Source organism: Solanum pennellii, chromosome 2 (assembly GCF_001406875.1).
Source record: "Solanum pennellii chromosome 2, SPENNV200".
NCBI classification, from domain to species: domain Eukaryota; kingdom Viridiplantae; phylum Streptophyta; class Magnoliopsida; order Solanales; family Solanaceae; genus Solanum; species Solanum pennellii.
The window spans coordinates 58,904,663-58,931,446 of NC_028638.1; the positions used below are offsets into that span (position 1 = coordinate 58,904,663).

The 26,784-nt window shown below is 31.0% G+C and overlaps 6 protein-coding genes across 9 annotated transcripts; 2 read left to right on the top strand and 4 right to left on the bottom strand.

Moving 5' to 3' along the window:
* Positions 1–952: 952 nt before the first annotated feature.
* LOC107010411 (cystinosin homolog) lies at positions 953–3,007 on the top strand. 4 transcript variants are annotated; one of them, XM_015209694.2, is made up of 9 exons: positions 953–1,149; positions 1,223–1,355; positions 1,435–1,524; positions 1,593–1,732; positions 1,926–1,968; positions 2,125–2,242; positions 2,338–2,387; positions 2,463–2,552; positions 2,691–3,007. In XM_015209694.2, the coding sequence occupies exons 1-9, from the start codon at positions 1,031–1,033 to the stop codon at positions 2,718–2,720; spliced, it is 813 nt and encodes a 270-aa protein (XP_015065180.1). In that variant the 5' UTR covers positions 953–1,030; the 3' UTR covers positions 2,721–3,007. The 4 variants fall into 4 exon arrangements, with proteins under 4 accessions (XP_015065180.1, XP_015065181.1, XP_027770282.1 ...); XM_015209695.2 differs by having other exon boundaries at positions 1,608–1,732; XM_027914481.1 differs by having other exon boundaries at positions 1,310–1,355.
* Positions 3,008–6,784: 3,777 nt separating this feature from the next.
* Positions 6,785–7,543, top strand: LOC107009345. Its single transcript, XM_015208661.2, has one exon. It carries the CDS (start codon positions 6,856–6,858, stop codon positions 7,429–7,431), a length of 576 nt encoding a protein of 191 aa, XP_015064147.1. The 5' UTR covers positions 6,785–6,855; the 3' UTR covers positions 7,432–7,543.
* Positions 7,544–7,966: 423 nt separating this feature from the next.
* LOC107008687 (protein WVD2-like 4) lies at positions 7,967–11,808 on the bottom strand. Its single transcript, XM_015207822.2, has 9 exons — positions 11,509–11,808; positions 10,876–11,412; positions 10,116–10,490; positions 9,976–10,034; positions 9,778–9,852; positions 9,284–9,383; positions 9,131–9,193; positions 8,531–8,641; positions 7,967–8,333 (listed from the first exon to the last, which is right to left on the bottom strand). The coding sequence occupies exons 1-9, from the start codon at positions 11,578–11,580 to the stop codon at positions 8,193–8,195; spliced, it is 1,533 nt and encodes a 510-aa protein (XP_015063308.1). The 5' UTR covers positions 11,581–11,808; the 3' UTR covers positions 7,967–8,192.
* A 1,515-nt stretch (positions 11,809–13,323) lies between these two features.
* On the bottom strand, positions 13,324–15,433 carry LOC107010208. The gene is made up of 4 exons (XM_027914326.1): positions 15,278–15,433; positions 14,198–14,305; positions 13,973–14,037; positions 13,324–13,886 (listed from the first exon to the last, which is right to left on the bottom strand). Exons 1-4 carry the CDS (start codon positions 15,365–15,367, stop codon positions 13,739–13,741), a joined length of 411 nt encoding a protein of 136 aa, XP_027770127.1. The 5' UTR covers positions 15,368–15,433; the 3' UTR covers positions 13,324–13,738.
* A 2,162-nt stretch (positions 15,434–17,595) lies between these two features.
* On the bottom strand, positions 17,596–18,857 carry LOC114076068 (transcription factor MYB20-like). Its single transcript, XM_027914474.1, has 3 exons — positions 18,558–18,857; positions 18,349–18,478; positions 17,596–18,270 (listed from the first exon to the last, which is right to left on the bottom strand). Exons 1-3 carry the CDS (start codon positions 18,688–18,690, stop codon positions 17,784–17,786), a joined length of 750 nt encoding a protein of 249 aa, XP_027770275.1. The 5' UTR covers positions 18,691–18,857; the 3' UTR covers positions 17,596–17,783.
* Positions 18,858–21,680: 2,823 nt separating this feature from the next.
* LOC107010209 lies at positions 21,681–23,189 on the bottom strand. The gene is made up of 2 exons (XM_015209447.1): positions 22,067–23,189; positions 21,681–21,715 (listed from the first exon to the last, which is right to left on the bottom strand). The coding sequence occupies exons 1-2, from the start codon at positions 23,187–23,189 to the stop codon at positions 21,681–21,683; spliced, it is 1,158 nt and encodes a 385-aa protein (XP_015064933.1).
* Positions 23,190–26,784: the final 3,595 nt, after the last annotated feature.

Here is a 26,784-nt window from a genome sequence, read left to right on the forward strand (position 1 = left end):
GGTTTTAACAAGACATATCAATGGACATCCAAGAGGGAGTGTTATAGAACAATATAATGTGGATGCCCACTATATCAAGAAGTTACTCAACCATTATCTCCACTATTTTCCTCATTATGAAGATGATCATAACCTCCATAACCTCCACCTTTATAACTATTATTCTTGTAACCTTTCACTTTCATAACCTCTCCATTATATTCATGTTAATGTCATGTTTATGACTAACTTTTTGTATGCCTCTATGCTGCATAATAAATAGAGTTTGGTAAAGACTTGAATAAGAAAAGCTCTCATCTTTTTGTCTCCCTATTTCTATTATTTTCATCTTTTATATCTCTTATTTTATATTCTTCTTTTCTTTATCTTTATATTGTTAATTTGCTTCAGTTTTACAAAAATACAAACTTATCACTAAAAAATAAAATAATTTGAATCTCGAAAGATTGACACCAGAAAACGGAATGGAGAGTAACATTTTTATTGTGGACACGTGGCTTACATATGAACAAAATAATAATGGAGGGATCCTTTCCTCTTTTCCGGTATAATTTGTTTAATTTCAAATCACGCATCATATTTTCTTGCTTGAACGTAAGCACTTGGGTATAGATGATGGGTGAAAGGGACGTGAATATGGACGAAATGTGGGGCACATTCATTACTTGCGTAAAATAAATCATTTTATATGTCCATTTTTAGTTATTGTGATTCTTTTACTGTTAAACAATAAGAATTTTGATTCATATTTTTGTATAATTTTTTAAATATTTAATTATTTTAAAAGAAGAACATTAATATAATTTAATTTTTAAAAATTAGTCAAATTGACTTAATTTTAAAAATTAGTCAGGTTGACTTAAATTTAAAAATTAGTCAAAGTTTGACTGAGTATTGACTTCTGTATTAATGTTGGTTACATTGGGATTTGCATCAAAATAAATAATGATATGCCCCCTATTCTTTTTTCTAGACACAAGAATAGGGATTTTACGATTCGATTTTTCTCTTCAATCTAGTTTGTTCATTAATGGCTTCTTGGAATTCCGTTCCACTGGAAGTGTTGTATAATGTTTTGGGATGGATTGCGTTTGTGTCATGGTCTATTAGCTTTTATCCTCAGGTCATTTTGAATTTTCGTCGGAAAAGGTAATTTTCTGCTTTTATTTTAATTTAATTTTGCAACTTCAGTTATTCTGATCAGTTATTTCTAACTTTTTAGTGTGGTGGGCTTGAATTTTGATTTCGTGGTGTTGAATTTGACAAAGCACTCGTCTTATCTCATCTACAATGCTTCCATGTTCTTCAGTTGTGCTGTTCAAAGGCAATATCATTATCGATATGGCAAAAATGAGGTTCATTGTGCGATAACACATGTGTACATACATGTATGGTGTTTTGTTTTGTGCTAATTAATTAATTGTTTAACTTCAGATGATACCTGTAGCTGCCAATGATGTGGCTTTCTCTACTCATGCTGTTCTTTTAACAGCCTTTACCTTGTTTCAGATTTCTATCTATGATGTATGTAAGTGTAACTATCTCTTTTCAGTTCAAATTATTAATTTCCTTCTCATAGACATATGGAGTAGTATATTTCTTTTCAGCGTGGAAATCAGAAGGTATCGAAAATTGCTATAGCAATTGTTTCTGTTGCTTGGTTAAGTGTTGCAGTTTGTGTGTTTGTGGCTATCCCTAAGCATTCCTGGCTATGGCTAGTGTCCTGTTTCAAGTAAGCCACCTTCTTTTAAAATCCACAATTTAACTCACATTTTTTGTCATTAATCTCTAGTTATTTGTGGTGAGGGTTATAAATGAATATCACTGAACTGAACTCTATCTGCTGTGACAATATAGTCCTGATAAAACTATTTTTTTTTTCAGTTATAGCGATAAAATCTCACACTTGTTTTTGTCAATTGCAGCGGATTGCAGGTTGCTATGACAGTAACCAAGTACATTCCCCAGGTAAATATGGCTTAGCCCTTTGAAATTCTTGTTTTGTTTGAGTAAAAAGTTATCAATTGCTTCCAGTTATTTTTATGATATAGTCGTCTTCTTCTTTGACATATTACTTAGTTTACTTCCAATGGTTTAAGAATGTTGGCTGTCGAAAATCTATAGGCTGTTATGAACTTCCGGAGAAAGAGCACTGTTGGTTTTAGTATTGGTAACATTTTGCTGGATTTGTTTGGAGGTTTAACAAATTACGGGCAGATGGCAGTGCAATCTATAGATCAACGTGAGTTTCTATTTTTCAATCTTCCTATATGCAGTATCGAGTTATGAATGTTTGTGTGCCTAAGAGAGAGAGTGTTTGATCTACTTTTCCCACAGATTCTTGGGTGAACTTTTATGGAAACATCGGCAAGACTTTGTTGTCATTGGTATGAAATGTTCAGCTGTGTTTTTACCTATATATATATACTCGTCTTTGTATTTTGATCAAATGAATGTTGCAGGTGTCGATATTCTTTGACATTCTCTTCATTCTGCAACATTATGTGCTATATCCTTCAAGGAAAGAAGAAGTTTCTCCTAAATTTGATGTGGTAACAGAGAATCCATCACTCAAATATATTCCACATACATAATGTCTTAGATAAAAATGCACTTTTTTCTTCTTCAAATGAAGTGTTTCTAGTGCAAATATTTATCGTTTATAATTTGGTTATATATGCATTACTCAGGAGGAACCAAGGGACATTCAGGGACGTTGATTGCTGCTCGATTCAGTTGCTGATAAAACAGTGGAATTTGATTTACAACTTTCTCAAGTCATCTTGGTGTACGTAAAAGTATTACTCCAGTCGAAACATAGTTAAAGAAGATGTAGTCTATTATATTTTATAAATTTAACGTTTGGAGTATTTCAAAATCGTAGTTTGTTTATTGATATGCTCTGTCATTGCTAAATTCAAGTTTGTAATCAATAATTTGAACATGTTTTTAGGAATATTTCAAGTTTATTATGAACCAAATGGTAATCATAAGTACTATTTCATGATTCCGTTTCAATTATATTAAAAACTTTAAACCAATAGTACTGAGTCATAATTGACATATTTAATTGATCCCTCAGATATTCTCTATATAGATAGAGTTTTTGGCCAAAAACATCATTAAATTATACCTCAAACTTAAAATACATCTTTAAAGTATCATTATTAGCAGGAAAACATCCTTCAAATATATAAAAGTGAACAATTTTCATCTTTCTATTACATATTGTCAAAAAATGAATGAATCATACAAAAACATGAGCAGTTCACATGACTATTAACAAAAATTTTCCTACATAATTTCGTTATATGCTATAAGAAGTTCCTGAAAAAATACATTAAGAATGTTAGAATTTTGCTTATTGAAACAAAAATGTATGGAAGATGTGAGGATACATAATCTGCTTTTTCCCATTTGGTAACGGATTGAAGCTGAAACTTAATTATCTTTACTTTTTTCATAACCAAAATGTATTTAATCAAACGCACGATTTCTATAATTGTCGATATTTACCGGATCTAATGTATTTTGAGTTGTCATTATCTCAACATTTTATAAATTACATTTAAAAATTATTTGAATATATAGTTTAATTTTATTTAAATATAATAATTTAAAAAATTACTTAATTAGAGGTCATTTTAGTAATAAATATAAGTAATGATTTACAATTCATCAAATCTACGTAATATAGGAGGTAAGTCTTGTTTGATTAATACTATTAATAATCAATACTATTAATTTATGACTCTCTTTGATTCGACATGTATGAGCTATACGCATGATTTCTATAACTATTGACAATTATCAGGTCTAATGTGTTTTGAGCTGCCATTATTTCAATATTTTACAAATTTATTAATTCTCCGATGATAATGACAACATAAATTTATTAAATATGGACTAGATCAAAGTTTCATCATATATATATTTTTCTTTATTAGTATTATTTATTGTTTTGTTAAATGACATGTTAAAATATTAAGTATACGTAGTTATAGTCACAATATATATATTCTTTTCTCTCAGATTAATATTTTTTTGAAACATATAAGAATTTTTAAATTAAGTAATTTTATCTTATTAATTTATGAATAAATTTAAGTTATATATTTAAATAATTATTTAAATTCAATTTTCAATAATTTTTTAATTCAATTTTAATATGCTTTTTAAAATGTAATGTAAAATAGTTCAATAATAACAGTCAAATTTCAAAATACTTTAATAAGTAGATATCGACATAGTAAAGAAATATTATAAATTATATGGTTCATATCTGTCGATCTTATTTCACTACAAACCAAGATAGTTACACAATAATGTTATAGTTTCGATAATTATTAATTATTATGTTTTAAAAAATTAAACTTCATATTTAAATATTATATTTTAAAAAAATCACGTATTTAAAATTACATATTTAAAAAATTAACCTACATATTTAATTATTATGTTTTAAAAATTAAATTACATAGTTCTATAATGTGTTGATTTTTATCAATTCTAAAGTATTTTGAATTTTGATTATCGTAATTGAAATATTTTTCGAATTATATTTAAAGACATATACATATTATTAATATGAATTTTAATTGTTTAATTCGGTAAAAAAATTCTATATTAAATGTATAATTTTTTAAACATGTATATCCTAATTGGAAAATCCTTTTGTCCATAAAATTTAATGTGTTATTCGTGCACAATTATAAACGTCTTACCATCAATTACTTTTAGAAATATCTAATTATCAAAATAATATTATTTTTCTCTTGAAAAACATCCATTATATTATAGTCTAATCTATTTAGTTGATTATATTTAAAGAAAAATTCAACTATTTATATTTGAATCTACGCTTAACAAAATAATTAAGTATAATCTTAAGTAGAGAAGATAGTCATCTGTACTTATTATTAATGAGAAATTTAATTATTTTCTTTGATAAAGAAAATTTATTTTAAATGAAAACTAAATTTTCGAAGGTATGCATTAGTACCTAATGAACATCTTTTTAAGGTACAATTCAAAAATATTTTTTTAACTAAACGTGTAATTTTTTTATTTACTGAACAATATTTATTTTTTTAAAAGAAATAGAATGAACTATACACATACACAAAAAAATATTTTTTTATTAACTAAACAAAATATTTAGATAATGATAAGTAAATAAATCCACAAATAGATGTTTAAGACTGAAATTAATCATTAAAATAAAAATGTTTCTAAAAAAATCACATGTGAGAAGTATCAAATATATTACTGAACATTGTGAGAAGTATCACATTAAAGGAAATTTCCAAATTACCTTAAATGTAATTAACTTGTTTATAGCGTTATGCCATATTTTCACTATAAAATATCAAAAAAATTATAACACGAAAATTATGTCTTATTTTTTAATACATAAAATTTATCTAATTATTAAATTTTGTCCCACAGAACTTGTCTTTCCATATTTATCACATTAAAGTACAAACTTTATTAAAAAAGATTTGTTATTATCATAAAAAATATTGTATTTATTAAGATTATGAGATATAATATATAAAGGGCAACTTTCACATGTAGCAAACAAAAAATTTATATTTGTATGCTATAGCAAACTTTGCATAATTGCGCTCCATAGCAAACATAAAACTGTATAATTTGCTATACATATACAATTGTATAATTCGCTGGCCTAAATTGTATAATTCGCTGGCCTATGTCGCTGCAATTGTATAATTTGTTTTGCATACAGTTGAAGCGAATTAAAATGTATATATATTGCATAATTATAAGTGTATAGCAAGAAGATATATGTTTTTCTCGCTTTATACAAAAACAGAAACACAATATATACACTTCTGTTGTATAAAGCTAGAGAAAATTGTATTTCACTGCAATTGTATAATTCGCAATTGTATAATTCGTTGGCCTTTTTCTCTGCAATATTTGAAGTAAAATGTTTGTAAATTGTATAATTAAGTGTATAACACGAAGATATACATTTTTGCATGTGTATATACAATTTTCTCTCGCTTTATACAAAACAGAAACAGAATTATACACTTCTGTGTATAAAGCGAGAGAGGCGAGCGAGAATGGAGAGTGGCGAGCGAGATTTTTGGGAGAGAGACGCTGGCAAATTTTAGCTAATGTTTGCTATGGAGCACAATTAAATCAAACCCTAGCTATTCCATTTAATTTAGGTTATTAGTTTGCTATTATATACAATTTTCCCATATATAAATGAGTATAGTAGTGATAAAATGTATGCAAATATATCTTGTAGAATTACAATTTGTATAATTCAATTTTATATATAATGAAAAAGAAAGGAGAAAGGATGACAAAAAAGATGAGAAAAAGGAATAAAGAAAGAGAGAATTAGGAAGAATTAAACAAAGGTGAAGTTAGATTGTCATTAGTCTCATGAAATAACCTTCTTCACACAATTAATATTAATGCTAATTCATTAAATATAAAATTTTATTTACATGTATTTCTAAAAGTCTAAAAAATAGTAATAATAAAGACTTAATTTATTTTAAAGAGAAAAAAATTAAATTAAGTCTTTTCTCAATTATGATCAAATTCTAGTCATTTAGCATTTTCCATAATTTACGATGTGGCTATGGGTTGTTCTGAATTGTGTTAATTATAGGCTTGCAAGACACGCACCCAAAAAAGAGAAGAACATGTCCTCAGTTGACTAATTGAAACACCTTGCTTCCCAAGTTTTCCCACCTCCAAGACACACCCACCCCTCACACACTATATATTATAAATAGGTTCCCTTACAAATACTAAAACCAGTTTAACACTTTGATCTTCCAAATCAATTGAATTTTTTATTCTTCAAAAATGAGGAGAGAAGGTCGCCAACACGGTATGGTCCGTACTTACCCAATTTTACCCTCTCCATGGAACCCAAGACCCGAGCCCAGGTACATGAACAAGTCCAATTCACCACCAACCGCTGGGCTTTTCGCAAAGGTCCCAACTAAGCCCAGTAACCATTCCAAGTTCACCGGCAAGTGCGGTAGACCCAGGTGCACCAGCTGCCATGTTCATCCAGCTGCAAAATCCAAGGACAAAACTAAGGGCACACAAAAGTTAAAGGGATGCGGCGACGTCGTTTCGTTGGTTACTTGGAGAGTTGTTGATGCTAGGCCTGGGTTCAATTTTTCAGGGTTTTCAGCTTCTGGAATTTTGGATCATTTGGATAGCGATTCTTCTTATTACATGGATCATGAAATTTACTATGATGAAGATTACGGTGACGGAGATCAGGAATTAGTAGTTGACTCCGATTGGTCTCCAGCGATCGGCGTTGAGATTGAAGATAACGATGAAGAAAAAATGAGTTTCTGTGAGGTGGGATTTGTGTGGGAAGATGTTGAAGAAGATGAAGATTGGTGTGTTGTGGAAGGAATCTAATTCAGTTCCTTCCAACTGTATTTGTGTTAACCTGTTGAACAAAAATTGTTACATTTCTGTAATTGTATTTACTGTCAAATAAATTGGAACATTTCGATGACATTCGTTCGCATATGCGCATCTTTGTAATATATATGCATTCACCCTTGTACTGTTAGAAAAAAATTACAATTTCGATGCTAACTACTTTTCTTATTTTAAATAAATAGTATAGTATACATATGCGCATCTTTGTAATTGTTTTATTATGTCAACAAAGATAATAGTGTCGTATAAGAAAATGATTGCCCATGGCAACTTTTTTATTGTTATCCTAAAAGATGCACCGCACAACCGACTGACTCATTGCTTCGTCACAGTTTTCACATTGCGTTTCTGTGTTGTCCTCAACCAGTTTGTCGATTAGGATTCTCAATCCTTTATTTCATTTCTAGAATGGTATGTACTTAAATAAGAAAAATTGCATCAAAATAGCGGCCTAGGAAAAATCATGAACTTTTAAGTTTAAATCACAGCTGCAAAGGCAATTTGAATGTATGAGGACAATATTGACTTGAGAACGTTAATATAAATGATTGTGGTCACTTGAGAGCTCCAAGGTTAAAATCATTTTATGTCTAGATAGCTTTTTATACAAGATTTTGGAGTTGCTTCTCCTTAAATCATATTAAGGGAAGACACACCTCCAAAACATTCTCTTGGAAGAAATACCCAATTGAAACACATTCTAATAAGACACTACTCTTGATCTGTGAGTTTTTTCAGCTAGTCTTCTTTCTTGGATTCTTGCAAGAGTCATTTTTCATCAAAGATGAAGAAGCTGGCTTCGAGACTAAGCCTTGCTTTGAGCTGGGATATGGCAGTCTTCCACGTTTGGGCAATTGAGCTTGTGTTGCTGGGATCTGCACCAAATTAAACCCATATGAACCACTGCCGCAGAAGGGAGAGCATAGATGCCTATCTATAGTAGGCACACATATATTTAGAAAATATAGTAGTAGGACAATGTGATCAACATTGAACAAGACACTACGCATTTTGACAAAAGTAGTTTTTAGGAATATCTGAATAATGAAAATATAATACAATGTAGTGGTACCTTTTTTGCATGATCTTTTGCTGTTTCTGTTTCCTTGTAGAAATCAGGCAGCGGACGAGCTTTGAAGCAAAAGCTTTGTCCAAGTTTCCTAAGTTCCGTTCCTGCTTTCTCCTGCAAGCAAGAGTTTGTCGTTACGAATTTGCAATTTAAGATGTAACTCGAAAATTAGAAATTATGGTAGAGGAAAACTACTCTAGAGGCCCAAGAATACAAAAGATAGTGAAAACTATATTAGGAAAATATTACTAATGATAGTGCAAATCATTTGCATATATTTTTCAGGAAATATCACATAATACTACAATGTTAGAAACTTTTAGATCTTTATAAATGATATAGAGCTGCTACCTTGTGATTAGAAGAAATCATATGAAAATCAAATTTATGGACGAAAAGAAGAATTGATTACTAGTGGAAAGAGCAAAAGCACCTATTGCTATGTACTGTTTCTACTCTAATAATGTTCAGTGGTGGAAAACCTCAAAGTTCACACACTACTTTTCTTTGTTTTCCTTCTTTTCAAAGTAGGTGGTGCAGAATTCATGGTAAAGAGAAAACATTCGACAAGCCATAAAGGAAGTTTTGCATTAGGAAATGAACCTTTAATGTCGTTTGTTGTTGAACTTTCTTTTCCTCCTTCGCATTGAATTTTTCTTCAAGCTTCTGTAAGTATTTGCAGGAGTACAAGTATGAGTGGAAATAGTTTTTATAATGAAAAGAAGATTGTCCATAGTATTTAATGTATACACTTGCCTGTTTCCTTCGTGCAGCTCTTTCTTCTGTTCTCAGTGAGAAAGGAGTGGATAAAGTTGGTGATTGTAATTTGTTTCGGTAGGCTGTGAAAGACTTGGAACTGAACAAGGAACAACAAAGGTAAGCGATATCCAATGAGGCAATTATATACTCTATAATCAAATACTTGCAGAAAGAAGATTATCACTGTCCTGGTTCATGATAGTTTGACACATCACACACCCACATACTTATGTGTGTGGGAAGATAACTAAATTCAAGTAGAAACAACTGTCTCTCAGATTCTCTTTAAAAGGTTTCCTGGTCCTGGAGAAGTGCTCAAACTGTATCCACTAAAAGATACCTATTTTGAGTTATGACAGAGCCTGGTTACACTCAGCTTGAACCTTCAACCAGCAGTTTTTACACGTAAAGCGAAAACGCTCTACTATTATTCATTCAAATGTATAAATGATTATGCTAGAATCTAGGGTCATCATGTAATAGGCACTTACACAGAAGACAAAATGTTCCATTTAGGCCCTGCTGTTCTACTTCCTGAAGCTGAGGGATGAATCGGTGTTTTAATCCTGTAAATACGAAGATACAAGAATTGGAGTGGGGAAGGTGGGAAAAAACCAAAGAACCATGTATTAATGGAATCAATGAAATGCTTGCTAACAATTCTAATTAGACAATATAGGGAAATATACCTTCTGCTTTCTGAAGATGGCGTTGTCATGGGACGGTTTGATGCACCATTTGATGTTGCCTGCAGGTGAACAGTGAAGCAAACATTAGGCAAACCAAGAAAGACTTTGACAAAGGAGTTTAAACAAGGGGAGGAAATTACCATAGGAGTCTTAAGTGGAGTTGCAAACTGCTTAGATGCCTTGCTAGTAGCGGGAGCAACCTTTGAACTTTCCTTCTTGAGGAAGGGAGGTGGAGGAGGTATCTTGTGTGGCTCTTTGGCAGGAGTAAAGTTGATCAACTTGCTCAAAGATTTTGGGGTTGATCTCATTTCATTCATCAAGTCCAAGTTAGAAGAATTAGTTGTGATTGGAGTAAAATTGTTCTCTTTATCGACATCAAGAGGAATACTATGCCTAGTTGGCGAAAATGGAAATTTTGATTTTTTGGAGTAGACTGCTGATTTGAATGAAGAAAAAGCAGATTTTTTCTTGCTTGTCACTGATGCAGCATCATCCTCAAGTTTAGAGCTGGAGCTCTGTGGAATCAAATGAGATGAATCAGTACCATATAGCATTAAAAATTAGTATATGAATCAATCAATACAATGAACTGCTTTGGACTGTTTATTCTTGAGCCGAGGAGTCTATCGAAAACAACACCTTTACCTCTGAGGATGGGGTAAGGTCTGCTAACACTCTGACCTCCCCAAACCCAACTTTATGGGATTGCATTGGATATGTTGTTGTCATACTGATTCAATAGATCAATTAGGTTTTTATCACAAACTAATTGGGGTCATCTATATAAATCATCTCATGAAGACTAACTATACTTTTCATAAAGCCAGAGTTTCCTACACTATTGGTATGAATAAGATGTTCAAAATCTAGGCCAAAGTAGTGTAAAGAACACATATTTACCTTAATCTTCAGCAAAGGCTTCTCAGTATGAGATGTTTCACTAATCTCAGAAACTGTTTCTTGGGTTTCACCATTCTCAATGTGGTTTGATGGTTCTTTCTCTGTAGCTTCAGGAGTACCTGGACCCTCCACTGGGGACTCGCTCTCTATCTCCTCCACATCAGCAACTGAAACTGAAACCTTAACCATGGAATCTGTTGTTAAAGCATCAGGGTTCTCATGAACCTCTTCTTGATTAGCTTCTACATGGGGTTTTACAAGTGAAGTAGAATCAGGGGCTGAATTCTTGGTAATTTCAGAATTGGGGTTTTCTTGATTGGCTTGTTCAAGCAAAGCTGCAGCCTTTTGGGCAGCAATTTTCTTGTAATGGGCTTCAAAGAAAGCTTTTTTTTGGGCAACAGAACCTGGCTTAGCATACCTCTCAGCCTCCTCTACATATCTTTTATGAGAAAAAGTTGACCATTTTTCCCAATCTAAAGACTCAGACACAAATCTCCCAAAAGAAATTGACTCCCCAAGTGCATGCACAGGGTTTCCCTGAATACTCAATTCCATCCCAAAAAATCAGCAAGAAAGAAAAAGAAACACAAGAATCTTGAAAAATAAAACAGTTTTTTATTTATTTATTTATACCTGTTTTATTTCATTGGGTATAGCAGAAGCATAAGAGAAAGCATGTATAAGACAAGCTGAATCTTCCATCATCAGTCTGCTAGGGAAAAAAAACAAGAATGGAACCTGAAAAAATCAACAGAATAATTATTGTGCCGTTACTTAAAAATGATTTTTTATGGCATGTAATCTCTCTTATCTGTCTCTCTGTTTTTGGATCTCAGCATTTAAATTTGAAATTCAAATGTAAAAAAAGCGATACACGTTGTTTAAGAAAGGCCACTCATAGAGTAAGAAGAAGCTAAAGGTGTCATTTTTTTTAAATTTAGGCCAAGTGCTTCGATTTCTCTAGTTTCTTTAGACTTCGGCCAAGTGAAACGTTGTCTTTTTCTTCTCCAAAACGGGACCCACATTATTTGAACTTAACCCTAGTAACGTTCGAATTTTAATATTCATTTCGATTTATGTGAAATTACTTAAATATTTACCCAAAAATCAAAAGTTCCACGAGTCACTTCTTTTCTCCTAATGAAATGATTTGTGTATTAAATATGGTTAAGTAAAGATAAAAATATTTGAATATAAATTAATTTATTTTTTCTCAAAATATACTAAAATAATACAAAAGTTTATTGCGTGAAATCAAACGGATAAATTACAAATTTTGAGAAGTCAAGGTTTGGTAAGTCATACGTATATTTTGCTTAATTTGTAGACCATACCAAAGGGTAGGACCACATTATATATATATATAAAGAACAAATAGATGAAAAAGATTTTGACGTTTTACTAATTAAAGAGCAGTAATTCCAGTCTGCCACGAAAATTTAAACTCATAATAATGTGATCAGATTCTATAAAATTACGAAGTTATTATACACAATCTTGATTATAATTTTAGAGATGTCGTTTTCATTACTAGGAGAAATACATGTTTGTTTGAAGCAACAGATTGTCGCAATGTAATATGCTACAGATTGTTGAACTACTAGTAGTTACAACATCAATTTTTTCAAGTAAAATTGAAGTAGCTGTTTCACTTTAGGAAATAATCATACATGAAAGAACCATATCAAGAAGCTATGTTCGTCTTAATCAGTTAACAACACTAATTATGTGCTTTAACAAATGCTATTGTAACTATATGAATATTTTTGTATGATAAATCAATAAACTATTTTCAATTCAAATAGATACGAAAGTTCATTATAGACTGATCATTTTGAATTCAATTAAGACCCTACCTTACAAATCATGCGTCTGCCATCGATTGAGACAGTACATGAAAAAAGGCTTTTCCAGCTAATAATGTTATCACACGTTCAAACATATCCTCGTATTTGAATAGAGAAGATGGTGGTAAACAGCTCATTTGTAGATTTCAAACAAATTTTGTATCAGAAAGATTCACCATAAAATGTTAGTCTACGACAATCTTCCTCCTTTTATCAACAACCAACACAAACAGAGATATAAGATTGATAAACCAAGTGGGGTAGTGGGGTTTGAGGAGGGTAAAACTTTACCCCTATTTCACAGAGATAGAGAGGCATTTCCGGTGGATCATCAGCTTAAATAAACAGTTTGAAAAGGGGAAACATATATGCAAGCAATAACAACTTAATGTGGAAGGGACAGTGTAACGCTGACAAACGAGAGATGGAACAACAGGAAAAACAAAATAATGCAAATAACCAGAGCACATATAAAACCAGTGTAAACCGAGATCAAAGAACAAGAAACTATAGGAATAGTACCTAATGCTAATTGTTTAGTAATATCACTGGAATATGGATAATTTTTGTGGAAATAGAAGGAACGAGTACCAAAAAACGACGTTCAATCTCTATCATGATTCCTCTTTTTCCTGATACAGATTAAAGAAGACATTCTAAGATGACAAAACTAAAAAAGAAAGAAAAAACAAACTTGCAACGTTTACTGTTCCTTTCATTCAATCAAGCATGTTGTTCTGCAACACCAACATGCTTCCCAAATCTAAATTACAAACAAAGAGCTTCCTTAATGTTCCTTAGAAACTAATGACCTCTTTTGTATCGCATGTTCAATCTCTAGATCTAGAATATAGCACGCCACAAATATCCCTGAACATATGATAACATATCAAGAGCCAGTCTTTAAAATATTTGCAACACTACAGTTTTATGTCACAATTTCACTCTGAGCATATAACGAGGATGTTTCCAGCTTAAATAGTGTGGATCAGCCTTCTCATGGGCACGTCTTAATGTCATCTTCGTCTAGGTGGATCGCGACTTAGTCCATGTTTCTTCAGAGTTCTGATGTAATTTCTCATGAGGGCGAATTTGTTACTTCCAAGATGGTAGAAGTAGTCCCATGTAAAGATACCAGTCTTATGCAAGTCATCAAATAATAACCTAGGTTGAACCATATGAAGAGAATGAGAAATAACAAAAAGTGAAAGTAAATTGTTAAGACATAAATAGTTGTTTACTCTTATTACCTCACTCCATAATTTCCAATAGGTTCTGCAGACATAATTCCGACATGACGCCTACCAGATATGACCTTAATACACAAGCACATAAGTTAGAAAAATTTAAATCGTGCAATATTAAATCCAGTTTGATGATGGAACTATGTTGCCAGTAACTCATGCGTCTTCGTTTTCAAAAATTGCAAAGAGAATATCCCAGTAAAAGAAAACTGCAAGTGTTCCTCTAGTTACCTTCTCACCGCAAATCGATCTGATCTTACTATCAACAGCGGGGCTGTATATTCTCAAATACTCAGCTGACAACTTATACAGACTGCCGTTTTCAAACTCCACCTCCACCTGAAAAGATCCACCAAGTGATAAGACAGGTCCAACTTAGAATACTGGAAGCCTATAGTAAACAAGTTTGCACTTTGCAGAATCCAGATTGATGCAACCAGAGATACATGAAACCAGTCTCCAAAACCCATTAAAGGGACGTGACTATTACTAGATTCACGATTTAAATTTTTTTGGAAAGGCAGCACTCTAACATCACCTTTCTCCAAATATATGTGGGCTATTTAAAACCTTTTTCCCGTCCAATCGTCAAACTAAAGCTTATAATGCTACTATGTGCACATCATTATTGACATATCACTGAAAGGAGTACAGGTTCTATAGTTCCCTAGAACAAGGAGGGCATGCACTTGGTGACTCAAACACAATCCTTTGAAACTTAATGTATCAATGATGGTGCAGCAAAACCAACTCAATAGTTCCTTCCCCAAAAAAATAAAAGTAACTCAATAAATTCAAAATAAAGAAAACAATCAAAGTGTCTAGCTTGGATTATTTTCCTAGACAAGCCTAAAAGATGAATGTTTACAATGGAATATTGAAGTAAATAAATTTCCATCAACCCTACAAAGTAAATAACACATGTAGTATTGAAGAGGAAGTTGCTCAACTGAACATGAACCAGAATGATTGAGACCAATAATTCAGTTATTCACATGTAAATTCATCGCAACAAGTGTAAACTAAAAGCAAGTTAAAAATAATCTAACACCATTCATTTGCATAAACATTTTGAAACGGGTCAGTAAAATATTCATTGGATTGTTCTGTTAAGAGCTAATACCAATTGCAGTTCCCCCTAACAATTTCATAAAGACTTTCTAAACATTGTTATCTGTGACCTGTGTACTGAATAATTGCAAGATAAACAAACATAAACTCAGGAATCCGCAGAATAAGAAGATTATAGGCAAAAATACGTAAACCTAGAAATTAAGTTTTCAAGACAAACAATCCATTAGAGAGACTTACAAATTTAGGAGGTTGGAGAGCAAATCTGGTGAGGCGTGGAGAATCTACTGTGGTGTATATGCTTCGAACACCTCTCCTGATCACATTCATTTCTGTAAGTCGAATCTCCCTACTGGTGCTATGTCTGTGAGGAGGATCCGAACATCAACTAATTGGATCGGGTCGACTGCCCCATTAATCATTGCAATGATGGGCTGTTAATTCTGGACCCACTACTCTTTAGGCCTTCTAAAGTGTAACTTTATCCAATTTGTTTATTTAGTAGCCTATTTTTGCTTTCTTAATAACTCATTTATCTTTTTAAGTGATGGCCTAGACATGCTGATTATCTGACCGTTTAATATTTTATCTGTAAAACTATTTTTGTAATATATGAACAAATTATGACAAGTTTAACGTGTTGTAAAAGCAAAAAATTCAGACACATATTTTTCACACTTAAAAACTTTTTAGAAAAGAAAAAAATCCGGAATCCTTTTCTTTTGAGAATTTAATAATTACAAGAACTTCCTTTTTCATTATATAAAGAGTCTTATTCATCTTTTTATAGTTTTTAGATTCTTGGGAAAAGGGTCTGATATACCCCTCAACTTTGTCGTTTAGAGCTGATATACCCTCGTTATAAAAGTGGCTCATATATGCCCTTACCGTTATACAAACGGATCACATATACCCCTGCCGTTACAAAATGGCTCACATATACCCTCCATTTGACGGAAATTAAAAAATTAGTTTTAAATTTATATTTGTTACTTCTAATTTTTTTAAAAAAATTATTTAGGGGTATATATGATTCTTTATCAAAGTTCAAGGTATATTTTAATTTTTTTCATACATAAATTATTTTTTGACTTCTTTTATTATAATTATTTGAGTTTCTTATTCTTATTTTGTTTTTTCTTTCATTCCTTAGTTTAAAGAAAAAAACTTTAAACTATTTTTTTTGTGTGTATTGTAATTTAATTTCGTATTCGAACAAAAAATTTGGTCATCTATAATAACTTTTACAAGAATATTAGTGAAACATAAATAAATTTGATTATCAAAATAATAATTATAAATTAGTCATTAAAACAAAAAAAAAGTCAAAAAAAATATGTTTGACAAGGATTAAATTTACTCATATGGGATTATATTTTTTAGAAAAAAATAATAAAATTTTAGATTAAAATTATTATTTTTTTCATTTCCATTAGAGGAAAAGGGTATATGTGGGTCATTTGTTTACAAATAGGGGTATGTATGAGCCACTTTTATAACGAGGGGTATATCAGCTCTAAATGACAAAGTTGAGGGGTATATCAGACCTTTTTCCCTAATTCTTAAAACTTGTTTTCTACATTTTCTGTTATATCCTTCCTTCAACTATTGTTGTTGCAGTTATTTTGTGATTTTAGCTTTTACTTGCTGAATTACGTAACATCATAATTTCGACTGTTCATAGGTAAATTAGAAATAAAAAGAAAATTTAAGCATGATAATCACCTAACTTATTTGGTGTATAGCAAATACTACACTGTTATATATTAGAAAATGTTGATTTCCATAAGGTAATGATGTGTAAACATAGTAGTATCTGCGGTAGCAGCAACAACGTTAATACTAAAATAGCAATGACAAATATATTGTGATTCATACTTTGGGTCTATAAGAACAACCTTTATTAGGTAAAAATGCACCACAGAAAATTAGTAGAACTCTATTCTAGTTTTCATATCTCATATTAACATAATTAATTGATTATGAGTTATTTACGAATTTAAGATTTAAATTTTATAAAGTTTAACATATAAGATTTTCATTTATCAATATTAGTGAAATCATATAACCAGGACGCAGGGGTGGGCCCACGTTGAGTCCAGGATGTTCATCCGAACATCTTCGACAAAAATATACACGATATAAATAAGGTAAATTTTTTGTATTTCTATAGATGGATATATTTTGAACCCTCTCAATAACAAATAATAATAGATGACTCAATGGTAAGATCCCTAAATATTAAGTTGCATGTCCTAGGTTTGAATCTCTGTAACAACATTTATTAATTTTCCTTATAGATTTAGTTTATTTTTATTTAAAAAAATCACTACTGATTTTCAAACATTTTTTATTTTAAAAACTTGTCAAAAGTGTGATTTTTGAACCAAAAAGAAATTAAAAGGCCCATTTTGAAGACTTATTTACATATTTTTATTTTTATTTTCGAGCCTCCTGAATGAAAATTCTGATTCCGTCACTGCCTGGACGTTGAATTAGCAGAGGTGACTCAAAAGTAAGCAACTATATAAACATTCGATTAGAGCAAGCATCGCCAATAAATTTGTAGAACTTACGATTAAAATTTCACTAAGTTCTATATAGCACAAAGAAATATAAATTACAGCCAAAGTAACGAAGAGGAAACTCGTCTCCCTGTACTTGTTTTTCCTTTTCTAATTTTGAAGAACAATTCTATAAATAAGAAAACAAAGAACAGAGTGGGAGAAGAAAAGTTGCAGAATTATCAATTGTATTTTCTCAAAAGGAACAAATCCTCTTCTAGTTGATTGATCGCACATGAGAATATCGAATCCATCCATTGTTGTACAGAATCTTCTTCTGCGGGTGCAGCAGCTACATTACTTGATGATTCAGTAGCAGTTGATGTTGTTGAGAAATTGATAGATTCCAAAGAAATTGAAGGACTGTAACAAGTCGATATAGTTTTAAAACTTTTGTTCCATAACTCCCCATTGATATTTTCACTCAACCTATTGTTTGGTAGTGAAATATCATTAGCATTTTCAATGTTGTTCTCTGTTTCATTTCTTTTATCATAATATGTCTCTGTTATTGACAACAACTCATCTGTTTCATGTTCCTTGTCAATTGGTTGGTGAGTTAAAGGGTCTATTCCCATAACCTGTAATCTCTTCTTAATCCGAGTATTCCAATGGTTTTTTATCTCGTTATCTGTCCTCCCTGGAAAATACGATGCTATCTTAGACCACCTGTAATGTATACAACAGTATCAGAACTAACTAATCGTGAGTCAGATATCAGATGGTTAAACGAACGAAATACAATACCTGTTACCGAGACGAGCATGAAGCTCTATAATCTGATCCTCTTCAGCTTCAGATAGCGCGCCTCTTTTCAAATCAGGTCTCAGATAATTAATCCATCTCAATCTACAACTTTTCCCACATCTTTGCAAGCCTACACCACAACGCGTAAAAAAGTAATTTCATATTTTATCTATGGGCTATTGCACATGAAAGAGAAGAGAAACAAGTACCTGCAAGCTTGGGAACAGTTCGCCAACACTGAATGCCGTTATTGAGAATAAAATGGACAAGCTTATGATCTTCTTCTATAGTCCATGGACCTCTCTTCAATCCAACTCTATCACAACAAGGTTGCCTTCCCATTTTTATTTTTAAATTTTAATTGGAGAAGCGAGCTAAAACTAGTAAAGAGAGGAAGAAGGCCACATATATAATAAGTAGTTATAATACTAATGATTAGAGTAGTAGACAATCATTTCTCTAAGGAAAAAAGAAGTTTATATTCGAAGCAAAGAAAAGATGCGTACAGATCAGCAAAGGGACATATAACAAAAAAGATGTGCTGCTGAACAAGGGAAATGCATGATTGAATAGGGAAAAAGAAATTTGTAAAGGTGATGCGCATGGAATATGTGTTACATATATTAATAAAAAGTGGGAAGCCACCATCACAATATAATCAAACTTTGCTATGGCAGCTTCTTACCTAATCATACATATACTTAACTAGTATTATATTTTAAATTTTCATAAAAGTCATCCTCTCGTTGTGCTTTTTCCTTTGAAACTCTTGTGTGGTTAGGTTCAAAGTATAGGAAAACTTAATCTTCGCATAACTAATACTATCATAGTATTTCGTTTTTGCATAGTCAATTGCCCCTTCTCCAGCTAATCGATAGGAAAATCCTTACACAAAGCCTTATTAACGAAAGTTTAATTAATATCGAAAAGTAAGTGGTGTTTTGTTAATTTTTTTGTTAGATGACTACTATGGGAAAAAAACGATGCTCTCTAGTACATGTTGATGTTAAAACTTAGAGAGCTATTCATGTCATGCACTAGAAAGAGACCACGAAGATTTACCGTCATTCTGCTTCTTTAATATTATAAATGTTCAAATGTCGTATATATTACTAATTTTAATAAAACTTGTGATAAATATATATGTATTATCGATCAACAATATGTGGGCTATAGAAAAACAAAATGATTGACTTAAAATTATGCAATATGACATAACAAGCTAAATCAATAGATTTAGCATTATTTATGGCATAACAATCTTTTTGTATTGTAATACGAGCCTTAGGGAAAGCAAGGTAATTATTAAGAACTGTGTAATAAGCTTATTACTGAGGAAGTCTTTGTGAATAACATTTTGTGATACTAAGATGGCTGGCTGAATTATAATACTCAAATGGATGAGATTCCCTTAAATGGTCCCTTAAAAGCTGGCTTGTTTTGTCGTTGTCGCCAACTCCTTTTAATTTGTCCATCCATATATTCAATATACAATTCAAAGTACTACAACTAAAGGTAAGATACAGAAGATACACCATATTATCATTGCAATTATTATGTTTAGTGCTTTCGTTTGTTACGACTTAATAATTGTTCCTTAAATATTTTATTAACTTTCAACTCTTTCTCTTGACCATCAAAAACCAACAATACAAACTTGACATGTGTTAGCATAAAAATGAAAAAGTCTCACACCAGTAATTATCAAGATGGATGATCTTTTTATATAGAATTAATAATTATCTTTCGTGAATTAACTTTTGGAATTAAATTAGATTTAAAATATATTTCTTTATCTAATATACGATCAAGAGTCATGTCATCAGATCTCATATTAATTTGTTAAAGTATGAAAAATTTCTACCTCAATCGTTAATGAGATATGTGTTATTCTTATATGGCATAATGACAGGATGCTACTTCATAGTCCAAACAAGAAGTAGACAACGTAACTAAAGAATCTTTTAGTATAGAATTTCTATTTCACTTAATAATAATTGCCTAATTTAATGGGATGATGTAATCCATATACTAACATAAATGGGGGAACCATATGTGATGATATAATTGGTTTAATCCAAAAATTAAAATGAAGATTTTACACCATCGGTGAGGATTAATAGGTTATAGGCTTATAGGAAGCAATTTGTTTCAATATTTATTTGTGTGTAGGTTATAGCCAAGGCACATTTGCTATAGAAAATTAGCATTTCCTCCGTCCCTTTTACATGGCATTATTCAAATTTTAAGGTTCAAATAACTCTATCTTTGATCGTAATTTTTTCATAAATTTTTTAAACATTTTGAATAATCATGACTTATATTACTTTTTATATAATTTACAAACATATAAATTTCTTTTAAAGATTTTTTATAATTAATTTTCAATTAAACCTAAACTGTTTAACTCTCGAAAAACGAAAGTGTAAGAGATCGAATAGTTTTTAGTTGGCTTTTAAGTGCATTAATAGTGTGAATGTGTAATTACCCGTAAATATTAGTATTAATTTTGAACTCAAAAACTAATTATGATAATTTCAAAAATAATTAATTTTGTGCTCTGTTGCGTGCAACGAAAGGGTATTTGCCGCTGATGTAGAAGATGCACACAAGATAAAAAAAAAATTGCTGAAAGTCTGTGTCAAAAACTAGCTCACAAATCATGGCTGATCTTCCATGAATGCAACAATGGAGCTGAAGGAAGAAGAAGAAAATAGTCGCAACAGTAAAACTGAAAGGAGAGGAAGAAAGTATGAAGAAGGAATCAACCAACTGCTTTGTATTGTGAGGAGACAATGTATTTATACAAAAAGGAATCAAAATATCTAACAAACTAGTGAGCTGTTCAATAACAGAATTAGCTAACTAACTATTCTAACTAATTAACTGAAATGGCTAACTAAAATGATTACACATAATTAACTAACTAAATCGTAACACCCCCCTCAAGTTGAAAAATTTTGGTAGAAACATGGGTACTATGATGAAAGGGCAATCTTTCTTGTCTTGCCATAGGACATATGTTGCAATGGAACTGTTGTTCTACAGAAAAGTTTTCAGGTATAGATTTAATTTCCTTCATTTTTCCAAAAGGTACATGTCTAAGTCTATTATGCCACAATACATCCACATCATTGCAAGTATGAGTCATAAGAGAAGTATTAGGAATTGTGTTGATTGAAGAACAAACAGAAGGTTGTGTATTATGTTTACATGAATGAGTAGAAAAAGATATAGACTTAGAATTGAAAACATTTGGTCTTGATAGATGATCAGGAGGAACATGTTTCATCAAGCATTTAGAACACAAAAAATAAAGCTCATTCTTTGCTTCACCAATTACCAGAGGCCTCTTCATTGAAGGGGCCTGCAGAATGCATGAAGATCCAGAAAAATACACAATAATTTTAGGCATGGATTTTGAAAGGCAATGAATTGAAACAAGATTATATTTGAATGAAGGCACATACAACACTTGATGCAAAATAATGTCTGGTGCAAGTATTACAGTACCATTTTTTCATAACTTTTACTCTACAACCATTTGGTAAGGAAATTAACAATGGACATGGAAGGTATGTAATGTTTGTTAGGACTGTTATATCAAAGGTCATATGGTGAGAGGCTCCTGAGTCAAGTATCCAAGATTCAGTTTCATTGTGAGAACATCTGTAAGATAATTTCCCAAAAACAATTGAAGAAGTACATGCTATCATACCTGCAAAATTCATACCACCATTGTCCATGTGTTTAGCATTGGTTTTCTCAGCTTGAAACTGTTGCAACAACTCCACAAATTGAACATATTGTTCTTTAGTTAGTTGATGAGCTGTTTCTGCACGAGCTTCTCTATCATTTGCCTCTCCTGAACAACCATGAACATCAGCCATAAGCCCCTTTCCTCTGTTGAATCTAGAATTCTGATTATTATCCCTGTACTCATTTTGATAATTGTTCTTCTGTGGATTGTTATTTGTCTGTGAGTAGCCATGTAGTTTGTAGCATTTATCTCTGATGTGTCCAGGTCTTCTGCAATAGTCACATATCACACGAGGTTTGCTATTACCATAGAAACTGGTCTGAGAGTAATTGGTTTTGAAATTAGCATTGTTTTTCCCTGTAGAGTTGTTACTTAGCCTTAGTGATCTAGAAGAACTTGCTCCTCCTGAGCTGTTTGCATTGAAAACAGCAGATTCCATAACCTTTTTTCCTGAACTACTTGCATTCAAGGATGTGGATTTTATGAACATTTGAGCACTAGGTTTAATATCTCTATGCTTCTCATCCTGAATTAACAGAGAAAAGGTTTGTGCTAGGGAAGGTAATAGATTCATCATAAGGATATTTCCTCGTACTACAGTATAGACTTCATTCAACCCCATAAGGAATTGTATTAATCTTCTATCCTGCTCCACTTTGTACATATTATCCTTGGCTCCACAAATGCAATTACAATTGTATTGAACTTTAATGTGTAATGTACTCAACTCTTCCCACAATTTCTTCATTTTAGTGTAATAAGCAGTAATATCCAAAGTTCCCTGTGATAGCTCATTGATTTCACGTTGAATTTGATACAGCTTTGCACCGTTAGTTTGATCATATCGATCCTCCAAGTCTTTCCAAAATTCATATGAATCAAAAACATATTCTACACTTTCTGCTATCTCCTTAGTTAAAGAGTTAAGAATCCAGGAAGTAACCATGTCGTCACACCTTTCCCATTGACGAAACTGTGGTATTCCTGTATCAGGCCTCTTACAATCACCATTGATAAAACCCAGTTTGTTTTTAACTGACAGAACTCTTAGAATACTTCGTCTCCATGATCTATAACCCATTCCATCAAAAGGATTGTGAACCAACGAAACACCAGGATTATCCGAAGGATGCACATACAGTGGAGAACTAAGACAATATTGTTAACACCATTGTTATTCACAGAACTCTCCGTCGAAGTTGAAACATTCTCAATCGCCATAGCAAAACCAGATCAATCAAACACACAAAATACAAATTGATCCAGTAACGAATTTAAGCAAGGAAAATATTGAAACAAGAAACAGATCTAGAATCCAATTCTAGCTAGCAAATCAACACATTTGAGATACATATCAAAAACAAAGAAAACGAGATCTAAAAAGATGAACTCAGAAGGTGAAACAGATGAATTGAAGTACCTCCTCGCTCTGATACCATGTCAAAAACTAGCTCACAAATCATGGCTGATCTTCCATGAATGCAACAATGGAGCTGAAGGAAGAAGAAGAAAATAGTCGCAACAGTAAAACTGAAAGGAGAGGAAGAAAGTGTGAAGAATGAATCAGCCAACTGCTTTGTATTGTGAGGAGACAATGTATTTATACAAAAAGGAATCAAAATATCTAACAAACTAGTGAGCTGTTCAATAACGGAATTAGCTAACTAACTATTCTAACTAATTAACTGAAATGGCTAACTAAAATGATTACACATAATTAACTAACTAAATCGTAACAGTCTGACTTGACTGATTTTATTTATTTATTTATTTGTTTGTTTATTTTACTGATGTTTCAATAGATGCTTTAAAATTTGTTTCACTTTAGGAAATTCCATTAGGAGTAATGTAAAGACTCACTAGCTATAACTTTATTTTTAGAACTCCAAATCAAGATATTTAATTAAGAGTGGGGCTATATTGGATTTAGCTCCTCTCCATTTTCTCCAAGTAGAAAATCTTGATTAGTGATATTAGATTTAATGATTAAGATTTAATTAATTAAAATATATTTTTAATAATAATTTAGATAATAAATATATGATTATATCAATTAAAAATAATCCTCTTATTTATCCTTATTCCTTCCGAGTCCAATTGTTCCTCTCTTTTTCTCCCTATTCCCTCCAAAATCTTCTTTATTTTCATTTTGCAACACCGATCCGTTTACATTTATCTGAGAAATGAAAATTCTAGAATTTTGGTTTTTGTATTAAAATACATTAATTTAAACAACATTAGTTCTCAATGTGCTTCTTTTAAATACAGAAATATCTTTTAATGGACAAGTTTTTATCGTATAATCAAATATTTTGAAAAATATCTTCTTCTTTTTTACAAAAAGACGTTATCTAATTAAATTAATTTTGAGCAATGCAAATAACGATTAAACAATTAAAAGAAAAAATTATAAATATATTTTAATTAATTAAATCTTAACCATTAAATCTAATCAAAATGAAAATGAAGACAAAATGGCGAGGAGCCAGATCCGGGCTGTGCTTACTAATCAGCCACTTTTTCGGTAAACTACGAAATTCGGTATTAGATTGATTTATGAGGTGAAATGTATATTGATTAATAATGTTAACTATACACAAACACATACATATCTCCTCAGTCTTGTTTTACTATTGGTCCTTATACAAAAACAAAATTTTCTTTGTATTGATTCACTTTAACGATCAAAAGCAATTATTCTTTTCACTACTATTTTTATTATTAAATAATTATATAAACACTATAAGCAGAGAAAGTCAAAACGAATATTATAATAAATTCAATGACTTCAACGTAAACCATGGAGTGCTAATAAGTTTGAATTTGGCTCCTCTAGTAGGCAATCCGTCCGATTTGTCCTGTTGGGTATGATTACCGACAAAAATTTTACTTACATAAATAGTAAGAGCAGTCAATTTTGAACATTGCACGAGTACTTAGTCGATCCAACTAAAAAAAACGAAATTTCCATTAGAAGTAGTTGTTGTTTTTTTACGAAAATGAATTATAGTTATTAATATAATAATTATGAAAATCATATTAATTAAGGAATCAAGCAAAAGAGGTTGAGTTCATGTAATACATGCATGCAACTTAGTTATTCGCTAATGATTATCATTAAGAGAGCAGTTAGTTTGTTAATTAATTAATGAATTACTCACGGTTCCATCAACAACCACTCCTTTATTGCGTCACGAAGAGAGCACTACCAGTACCTTCCCTATTTTTTAAAGAAGAAGATACTGCTTGTGTATATATGTTTAATAGACTTTATGTTGACGAAATTCACAGTTAATAATTTAACTGTAAATAATGACTTATATATCTTCTTATTAAAAGATAAGCTAATTTTGGAAGAACACACAAACAATCAAACATTATACTCATACTTTGTACAACATTTAAAATTCCACAGTTACAACATATATATATATATATATATAACAATCTGAAAGCTTTTTGGATGAGGTTTCCAACTATCAACGTTAGAAATCAGGCTTTATTTTTATTTTTTTATTTCGATACTATTGCTTGATTCTTTAATATTTGTTTTAACTTCTTTACTATATTGTGTGGCATAATTTCCACGGATATTAATAAGTCTGTTGCGATTCTTTATTGGGTCATTTTAGTTTGAGTGTTTTTAATTAAGCATGTATATAAATTTAAGTATATCAGTTTAAAGGTAAACAATTCCTTTCATCCCATTTAAATGAGTTCGGAGCCTAAAGGATATAAAATATTAACAAAATTCCAAAATGGTATGTGAATTTTTATTTTAAAAAAAATTTAAAAGCAACGTATCAAAATTTTTCTTTTTTTTATTAAAAAAATTCACTGTACTGCAGCGACTTAATTTTAAAAAATTAAAAAAAAAATTTGATACAAATCGCTGCTTAATTTTTTAAAAAATAAATTCAAATAAATAATAATAAATTTTTTTTTAGGCAGCGTTTTATTAAAAAAACATTAAAAATAATTATTTTGAAAATTGCTGCCTTGGCAGCGATTTCTTTTAAAAATTTTTTTTTTTAAAAAAAAAAACCAATTTATCAAATCGCTGCTATAGCAGCGATTTTGCTTTTTCCGGCGAACTAAATTGCTGCTATTTCAGCGATTTTACCATTTTGATTATAATAAAAATACATATATCATTTTGAAATTTTTGTTAACATTTTATACCCTTTAGGCTAAAATAATAGCTGCTCAAAAAACTTGTCCCAAAATAATTATCACTTTAAAAATTTAACGCGAGAACTTAGCAATTATTCCGCTCTAAACCTTTAATATTAAAAAGAGTACTTGATTTTTAAATAATGCCCAATTTTCAACAAAACATTAAATAAATATAAATTACTTAATAGATTATACCTTGTATTCATAATTTTTTTATCATGTATACCCATAATTTCCCAGGTGGACGCTAATAGGGACATAAAAACGACAGTAACAACATATGTAAATGAACGCTCACCCGAGAGGATAGAGGGTGTGACAGAGATTATAGTGATTGGAGATTAATTGAGAGCTTTAAAAATAAAAAAAATAGATTTAAATGAGGAACAAGTGGGAGAAACAAAAAACGCAGAATAAGTATACACGTGATGACTGATTAATCATAGGACTGGAGGAATCTAAGGATATATCGATAAAAGACTATCTCATAAATAACCAGA